A 9,829-nucleotide genomic window follows, 5' to 3' on the forward strand; every position below is an offset into this window, starting at 1 on the left:
TCGCTCGGGCGAGTTGGCGATACGACGTTCAACTCTCAATAACGTCGTAAGCGGCATAAGAAATGTCCAAATTCTCCGGCTTGTTCTCTGACTTTTCTTTATTATAATTAAAAGTTGTATTTATATGTATGTATACATAAAATTTATATGTACGAAAAACTGCGTACAATTAAAATAATAACTTTACCACTTCTAGCCAATATGTACGTTTATTTATTATTTTATTTGTACGCAGTTTTTTGTACATATAAATTTTATGTATACATGTATATAACTTCAATTTTTAATTATAATAAAGAAAAGTCAGAGAACGAACCGGAGAATTCGGACATTTCTTATGCCGCTTACGACGTTATTGAGAGTTGAACGTCGTATCGCCAACTCGCCCGAGCGAGAGCGAGACAGAAAGTCATTTCTCTGTCTCGTTCTACTGCCCGATCGCGACCGAAGTCTCGAGCGCACACGTACACGATCTGAGGTTGTGTGCGCATCCCCTCCATGCTACCGCATGCTACCAAGTGTTCAGAATCTGGCATCTCTGGTTCGATGAGGCAAGAGAAAAGTCAACAAGTACACTCCTCTTGCTGAGTCCCTCACGCGAGAAGAGTACCGTGTGGTTGTCATGCCTTTCGTAGTCGGCTCCCTCGGCTCATGGGACCGGAGGAATGAGGCTGTGCTGAAGCTGCTGTTTCCAACACGTACGCAGCGATGATGCGCCGTCTCATGGTCTCCGATACCTAACCATACGCTGGTCGCGGGATATCTACGTGGAGCACGTCTCCGGGGTGTGGCAGTACGCGGCGGCTGCTCGGTCACCCGGCGGAACGCTCCGAGACAACACGCGAGCGATTCGCCGACGTTACAGGAAACGGGAGATGGCGATCCTGGCGCACCGCGGGCGCCAGGCGTAGGGTATGCGTCCATGAATATAAGGATAGAATCTATAGAAAGCACTCACGCATCTTCAAGTATGTCCGCTATCCAAAATGGCGGGGATGGAAGACTAGAATATAGTCTTATTGTTAAATATTTTCGACAAATCATAGTTATTAATTGTAGACGAATTATTCATAATTGTTCTTGATTTGTGCATGTGTATTTTGATAGTAGTATTAGGAGTACTTGTATTCTCTTTCGAATTATCTTCTTTTGGTTTTAAAATACTGTTGCGCGAGGGACACCTTGTGTGTGTTACGGGAGCCGTGTGAACGGCGTGCGCTCGGCGCGACTGTTTTGTTGCCGGGCGACCGAAAAGGTTGTTAGAGTTGAACCGCGGCCGTGTTGCTGTCACGTTGCGTTTTGCGCGTACAATTTTGTATTTTATTATTGTTAAAGGCTGTAATAAAGTGCTTTTATTAAGAAGTCTCGTCTCTCTCATTCTCGCGGACGTGTGCGCGAATCGCGGAAAGCGGTGACGGAGCGGAACTGCCATCGCGAGCGCAACAATACTTTTCCATTTGATTTCTGGCACCACAGCAGATGTAGAAGCAAGAGTAGTATTGAATTCAATTGACGGAGTCTCAATTGCAGAAGCAGTTACATCCGCAGAAATAGGAGCACAAAATATTGAAGGCACAGCAAGATTATTCAACCGGACACCACTTGCATTGGGTCTTTTCATAAAATCATTTTCTTGAAAATGTAAACTGCATATTAAGCTGTATTTTGTAGGTTTAAAATCGTCTCTTCCAATTGCTGCAATCCACAGTTGTAAAATATCCGGGCGATTTAATGGAAATCTACAATATTTATATTGTTTACTTACATAACCTTAAAATATTGTAACTTCGAAGTATAAATAAATATCTCCTCCTTACCGAAATAAATGAAATTCATCTTTTGTGATATTTTTACACTGTGGAACGCAACAACAGCTCGGCATGTTTACACAGTGATGTTTACGATGTTACTTTTTTACTTTAACAAGGCCCGAGTAGCACATTCGCGTACTGATCATATACGCACCGCCGCCATTTTGTTGTAAGTTGTCATGACCGAAACCGGATATCCTGCTAGCCTCAGTTTTTTCATATTCCACAGTCTCAAGTTAGCGATCTAGTAGTAGTATAGACATCTGTGGGTAAGAGAGACGGTATTCTCCCTAGGAGTAAGTACTGCCAACGGGCGCCGCACTAACTAACTGTAGCAGATTTCGATGAATTGACCAATTACAGTATTTACTGCTAGGGAATACCGTCCCTCTTACCCCTAGCTCCCCGCGTCCACGAAACGATTCATTGACGCCGACTGTACATGTTAAGAAACATACGTATATGTTATACATACAATTGCACGGAATAGTAAGTGTATCATCATTGTATATATTGTTGCGAGATGCGGCGCGTGTCGTCCACGAGGTAGAAGATGTTCGTCGAACGATTGATCGATATCGAGGCTTTTGTCGCGACGCGTTTCGGCGATTTGTACAACGAGCTGTTCTTTCCTTGGATTTTATTGTAATAAAGTGTGTTTGTTGAAAAGCCGCGTACCCTCTCATTTCCGCGAACGGTTACGTGAATCGCGTGGCTCGGTTGCGGAGCCAGATCGTGCGCCGCGAACGTAACAATATATTTAAAATAATATGAAATGTTTTCAGCGCAATAAAGAATTGTACATGTTCAGCATAACAGAACATAACCTGTCTATTTCATTATAGACAAGCTAATATCAGTGTAAGTCGCAAAAAACATGGAAATTTTTTACAAATGTATTGTTGTTTTACTTTCTCTTTAATAAGATTCTTGCAGCAATATGTTCCTATACAGCAGACACACGAAACGATTAATTGACGCCGACTGTACTTATATTCAGTAAATTATATATCATATAATTCATATTAATATTATATTGTAATATATATTATGTAATATTGGATGATATTGCCTCTCTTACATTTACAAAAGTTTGTATTTGCAAATACTTTTTCCGGTGATTTGCTTTACTGCATCGAATCCTATTACCACAGTTCGGCCTGCGTATATTTCGATAAATGTTTTTGACAATTCGTAATATTGGAGCATCAGTATCAATGACATTTATACGTATCATGTTTGTGAAAAATAAAACAATCATATCATTATTAGAACAGATATATCAACAAAAAATGACAATTTTATTAATGTTTAACGTAAACGTACAAGCTCTTCGCGAAAAGTTTGATTATCATGCAGCTTTTGTTCTAACGCAACAAACTCCTTTATATTCTGCATAGGTGCGATTTCTAGTTTTCGTTTTCATTGCACCAACATTGTAGCTTGCTCATCTCTCTTAATGTAGTTAGAAGTCAGAATAGCCCGAGGGAGGGTCCCGGCAGAGTCCTTACCAGGGGTTCCGGGTCCTTCCCTCAGACGGACTGAGTAGGCACACCTTGGAGGTTTTAGTGGGTATACCTCTCTTATCTCGCGAGATGGGACAGGGACTTCCACATAACCCTGGCCATCTCTCCCGAGACCAGGGTAGGTTAGATTAGGTTTTTCTTCAAGTATTTTTTTCAATTCATTTTGTAATGTGCATTGTACGTATAACGTCTCGCGTAACTATAACGATTAATTAGAATTTTAAGAAATAATTTTGAAATATTGTTAAGAACCTATTCAAACAAACAACAATATTATTTTAAGAAATAGTTTAAGTAACAAATTATAGATATACCTAAAAAAAAAACATTATTATTCACATAGAACTAATAAAATAAACAAAAAAATAAAATTTTAAAAAATTATAAAAATATATAATCAACCCAATAACCACCCCTGCTAAACATGCTCTTAAAGTAATTAACTTCAATAAAATATTCAAATAAACATAAGTAAAATCAAAAAATGTTACTCATGAAATTAATGATCCAAAAATCACTCTCATTATAAGTAAAATAAATATTGACAAATTCATCCCCCACCTTCTAGTAAATATATATCAAGAAAAATAAAAATTAATTCTACCAAAATAAATATAATATACTAAACGAACAGTATAACTTACAGTAAAACACAAAGACATAATTCTTATAAATATAACTAATAAATTTAAACTTTTAAAATATAAAATCTCTATAATTAGATTCTTTGAATAAAACCCAGCTATAAAAGAAGCTCCACATAAAGAAATTCTAGAAATATAAAACCATATTATAATAAAAGGAATAAATTTTCATTTATTTTACCATAAAATCGAATATCTTGATTATTAGATATTAAATGAATTATTGATCCTACGCACAGAAATAATAATGATTTAAAAATAGCATGAACTTCTAAATGAAAAAACGACACATATTTATAACCTACACTCAGAATCATTATTATTAAACCTAATTGACTTAAAGTAGACAAAGCAATAATTTTTTTCAAATCAAATTCAAAATTAGCTATAAAGCCAGCTATAAACATAGTTAATAAAGAAATAATATATAATAAATCTGAAAATCAAGTTATTATTAATAACTCATTGAATCGAATCAATAGGTAAACTCCAGCAGTAACTAAAGTCGAAGAATGAACTAACGATGATACAGGCGTAGGAGCCGCCATTGCCTGAGGCAATCAATAAGAAAATGGAATTTGAGCCCTTTTAGTGATAGCAGCAACAAAAATTATTATTATAATTAATGAATTATTACTCAACATAAATATCCTCCACCCACCATAAGATATTATAATACCGATACACATTAATAAACCTACATCATTAACCCGATTTGATAAAACAGTAACTATCCCAGAATTATAAGAAGAATAATTATTATAATAAATCACTAAACAATAAGAAACCAACAGACTAGCGAGATAAGTCGATCCAAATCTGATCACGTATTATATACATTAAACAAAACCGAGCCGAGGAACTTGAATCCCGATCGACTCTCACGAAAGGAGTATAATAAACAATGAGCTCTTACGCACGTGCTCGCCATAGCTCTCGTCGCTTCAAGACCGCCATAAAATTCGAGAGGCGAAGACCACCGCACGTTAATATAAACAAGATAAAAAAGACAACATCGAAATCTAAACAATCGATGGCTCTACTACCCTAGAAAACGAACGCAGGCGGAGTTACTCGCCTCTGAGAGATCAACGAATGAGAGATCGATAATTCGGTAGAGATGAAGGAGAGAATAATTAAGGGACAAATCGATTGATAGAGATCAAGGAATCCTCACTCCCTGATCTCCGAACAAAAACCCCGCACCTTGGATCCGGAGCTCAGATCCAAAGCAGTTCTAAATCAAGATTCAAATCAAAAGTCAGTTACAGTCAGTCAGATATTACAATCAGTTATTAATATAGTCGCGCAGTTATAAGTTATAATTATTGTAACATTGTCACATTTATCCCAAGCCAACTATATCGGAAGCAGACGATAAAGTGAACTTTTGTCGTCTCTCAAGTAAACCACTTAACTCGAATTAACTTTATTTGTAAGTTTTTATGTGTACGTAGTTTATTTAATGTTTTGCTCGTTTACGTACTCTTTTATCCTCGAAAGATCTGCGTAAAAGATTTCTTTTACGTTTGTTTCTTTTTGAAGTAATGTCTCTCCTTTACGTTCAGCAGAAGCCATCATATTTAAGTCCCATTGTTTTTGATATCGTTTCTCCATCTCTTTAATATCTTGATAAAATCGTTAACCTTGTTATTACACACAAGATTGTCTGAATGCTTTTCCCTAGTTTCCAGGATTTTCTGATGATTAAACGCAATTTAAAGAAGATCGATCTGGGAAACCCCCTATTTTGACTTCAGATTTGGATTTAGCACCTCAAAACAAAACATGTTTCCCATTTCGAGTTCAGACCATTTTTTTTGTGAGCCTGTGTAATCTTTTACAAGAAAACTGTTTATAACAAATTATAAGTAAATAAATAATTTTTATGCAAATCATCGTGACGATTCTTACAGTATATGTATTATAGTGAATGTTTTATTTTATACTATACTTGTTTGTATTTTAGAACATTTCACATACGGCGTTTGTGAAACTATTTGTAACAAAAACGAGATTAGTAATTAAATGATTTTTGGAAACATATTTTGAGAAATGCGGTAACAATCATTTTGCATACGTATGTAACGATCACATGTTTCAAATATGTGAAGTAAAGAAAAATGACGGATAAAAAAGATTAATATCTTGTAATTTTGTCTCACATAAATGACAACGGGACATCCTGAATAATAAATTCACGATTGCATTTATTTTCAAATAAACAAAAAATTGACCAAAATATTCCAAATAGCGTATAAGCAACTCACATATAAACTTTTATATTGTTACGCGGCGGTCACCGCGTATCTGTCGCTCGGCGCGATTGTTCGTCGCCGGGCGACGGAGTGATTGTGTGGAGAGACGAATCGCGGACGCGAAGCTGTCACGACGCGTTACAGACGATCCTGTAATTTCTGTAATAATTTGTAGCTTAATAAAGTGGTGTTAAGAGAACTCACGTCTTCTCATTCCCGCAGTCGTGTGCGCGAATCGCGAAGATCGGTGACGGAACAGAACCGCTACCGCGAGTGTAACAATATGCTTCACGATATCTAAGAGTAAAAATATGTTTGCAATCAGTAAAAGTACTATATGTAAAATAAACTATATAGAATTTTACACAAATATAACTCTTAAAATTATGTTAAACAAAGTCGTAAATTGGACGGTCTACATACTCAAGATAATCAATTAATCAAGAGGCACGGTAGTGCCTCGCGCCAAGTTCACGCGCAACGAAGTTGCGTCGAACTGTGCGAGGCACACTGTGCCTCTTATACGCGAAAATCATGCATTTTAATGGAGGGGAGATTTTAAATCAGCTATTTTTCAATAACGACTGAACCGATCGACTTCTTTTTAGTCTCGTTCGATTCAAGCTAAAAAACTAAAAAAAAAAGTATACTTGCGTTTTTGTTGTTTTTTTCTGATTTTTCGAGATACACGACGATAAAGTTTCGAAGTGAAAAATTTACGATTAAGAAACGTAGTCATCATCGTGCGACCAAATTGTGTGCATGTTCACAGTTTTGCTACCAGATGGTGTTGTTACAGTATATTGAAAGAAGGAAAAGACGAGAGGTAAGTGGAACGCAAGCGAACGAGCAAGCAAGCGAGATACGTATATATATAATATATAGATATATTTCATGTGGTGACGTAGCGGTACGTCTCACACAAAGATAATTTGTCATTTCGTCCGAATTGATTGACGGCTTTACAGGACAAGAACATCTTCTATCAAGAGGCACGGTCACCGCGAATCCTCCGGTCTAAATTACTTTTTAATCAATAATAGATCCACCTCCTCGCCGGAGGGAATGGTGGTGTTGCCGGAATTGTCGTGTGCATTTTGTCAGGATCGCGGCTTTTTCAAGAGGTTAACAGTAACAAAAATCGATCCTGTGCGAGCGCATTGTCACTGCATTGTCGCGACCTCGACCTCTTGCGTTTACAAAATACCTTTGTGTGAGACGTATCAGTAAAATGGAACAAATGGATGTTGACAAAGATCTCGAAAAAGATCTTGAAAATATACTTCTCGATACGCAAGAAAACAAAAAATTAAAAGAAGAAAACAGACTTTTAAAGGAAAAATTGAAAATGTTAGAATATAAAATGGTAAAAGTCACACAGAAAACCAAAGAACAGAACCCACATGAAGAAGATGTATTGTTACGCGGCGGTCACCGCGTATGTGTCGCGGGAGCCGCGTAAACGGCGCGCGCTTGGCGCGACTGTTTGTTGCCGGGCGACTCGCGAGTTGGTTTAAGAAGAATTGCAACGGAGAGCTGTCACGTCGCGCTTCGACGATTCGTCCTGATACAATTTGTATTCTGATATCGTTTGTATTCTGAGTGGTAATAAAGTGTTTTGAGAGAGAAACCGCGCTTCTTCTTCGCCGCGAACGCGCGCGTGAACCTCGATGGCCGGCGATAGTGCCGTCTCGCCTCCGCGGGCGTAACATTTTGGGGGTTCGTCCGGGATAGTGAACGGACGGCACGGTGTAAGATAGTAAGGTGGTGAGAAATATTCGCGCGTTAATGCCGAATGAATTAAGTCGGAAAATGGAATTCTTTCTACGCTCTCTCGGTTCAGTTTGTGTTATGTAAACTTTAAGCTCTGTTTTGTTGTTGTTGTGTTTTTTTGTTGTTTTTTATTTCTAGTTTTGCGTTGTCAAGGACGACGGGACGTGGCGACGTGTATTGTATCAGAGAAGACCGCCTCGGGGCCACCAAACTGCCGTATAAATTCTATGGGACCCAGTGGTACCAGCATTTGTGGCGCTCTCTGAAATATCGCGTTGGTAAAATGAAACTAAATTCCAACATGGCGTCCAGTGTTACACACACACACACACATATATACGCATCTAGGTTAGGTTATTACACTATTTTTTTTATTGTCATAATTTATTAAAATATATATAACGTACATATTATAAATAGTATATAAAATATAAATGTCAACATTTTATTTTTTCTTTTATAATATTTCAGAGACATTGTTTTAGCTTGAGTATATATAACATTAGCATCCCATTCTCCTTGTATTTTACCAGTTAATATATGTATCGGAATTGCAGTGTTTTTTAAAACACGTCTTGTTGGGGAACAACTATAATCGTTATCACAAAAATGTTTGTAGCACACTTGCCACTGTTGAAGTTCACATTCTTCTACTTGCTGTATATGTAAATTTTCTAACCACAACTTGCGAAGTTCACGATTTTTTGGGAATGAATGAGATGGTACATTACTCCCAGATTTACAAGTAGAAACGCAACATGCTCTTACCATCTTTAATGTTTATTAAAATATGTAAATATAATATTTATTAAAATACAAAAGTGATTTAACAACTGCACAATGTAGTCGCGTATAACTAACGGCAAAACGTGTTGAAACGTGTTCACACGTATTCATTTATATTACATATTATGTTTTTTCTTTATTGATCTGTACAAATATATATGTATAATAATGTTTTTACACACACACATATGTATGTGTATAATTAATGTTTTTACATATACACATATATATGTATATTACATATACACATATATATGTATATTACATATACATATATATATGTATATTTAATATAAAACTTAAATGATGTATATGTTTAAAAAAAAAAACTATAGAAAATATAACACTAACTTTAGATGGTACTACTTGATGATAGTACTTTATATATTTATGTTATATACATGTTATTAAACTACGTTTCTTTTTACAATATAATTTAGTGAAAAAAGCAACTGAATTACAAATGCACGTATTACCTGATCGAATAAACTCCGTAAAATGTCGAAAAACNTTCAACAAACCAAAGATCAGACTGCTTAAATCTAACTAGCCAATTACTGAACATTTCTTGTATCACACTGCGTACAACCAAACATGTTACGTCTGTTTTTCTTATAACTGAATCTACTTCTTTATTATATGCAATGTCAGCGTCTCTAAACATAATATTGTTTTTAATGCAATTATGTCGTACAGCATGTGTATATTTGTTTGAAGCTAATTTTGTAATATTTTAAGTAATGTATCATANCTGAACAAAACAAGTCCAGTAGTTACTATAGTATTGTAAGAGCTGGAGTTTATTGGAAGTGCTACATAACGCACATGTGAGGCCACTATGACATCCTTTACTTTTTCTCTGAGAAATATCGTAATATCTTCTATAAGAAACGATGCGTTTCCGACACTATCCAACAATACAATAGGTATGGCACATTCATAAGGTATAACTACTGTTGCTACCAGTTGAGTGGACATTACGGGTGTGATAGAAAAAGAAGTATAGACCTTATTTTTTTCTACACTACTAT

The 9,829-nt window shown here is 36.2% G+C and overlaps 1 protein-coding gene and 1 pseudogene across 1 annotated transcript; both read right to left on the reverse strand.

Moving 5' to 3' along the window:
* Nucleotides 1-1,003: 1,003 nt before the first annotated feature.
* LOC109857292 (THAP domain-containing protein 1-like) lies at nucleotides 1,004-2,031 on the reverse strand. Its single transcript, XM_020433465.1, has 4 exons — nucleotides 1,966-2,031; nucleotides 1,818-1,888; nucleotides 1,448-1,739; nucleotides 1,004-1,165 (listed from the first exon to the last, which is right to left on the reverse strand). The coding sequence occupies exons 1-4, from the start codon at nucleotides 2,029-2,031 to the stop codon at nucleotides 1,004-1,006; spliced, it is 591 nt and encodes a 196-aa protein (XP_020289054.1).
* Nucleotides 2,032-3,581: 1,550 nt separating this feature from the next.
* LOC109857293 lies at nucleotides 3,582-9,776 on the reverse strand (annotated as a pseudogene).
* Nucleotides 9,777-9,829: the final 53 nt, after the last annotated feature.

Source organism: Pseudomyrmex gracilis, unplaced genomic scaffold, assembly GCF_002006095.1.
Source record: "Pseudomyrmex gracilis isolate BER0280 unplaced genomic scaffold, ASM200609v1 scaffold_154, whole genome shotgun sequence".
NCBI classification, from domain to species: domain Eukaryota; kingdom Metazoa; phylum Arthropoda; class Insecta; order Hymenoptera; family Formicidae; genus Pseudomyrmex; species Pseudomyrmex gracilis.

Excerpts from the sequence above, each read along its gene's own strand:
- LOC109857292 (XM_020433465.1), bottom strand. The coding sequence starts at position 2,031 with ATGAAAAAACTGAGGCTAGCAGGATATCCGGTTTCGGTCATGACAACT. Across the intron at positions 1,889-1,965 it reads CTTACAACAAAATGGCGGCG|GTAAACATGCCGAGCTGTTG; the intron begins GTGCGTATATGA and ends AAACATCACTGT. Across the intron at positions 1,166-1,447 it reads CAGAAATCAAATGGAAAAGT|AGTATTTTAAAACCAAAAGA; the intron begins ATTGTTGCGCTC and ends CCCTCGCGCAAC.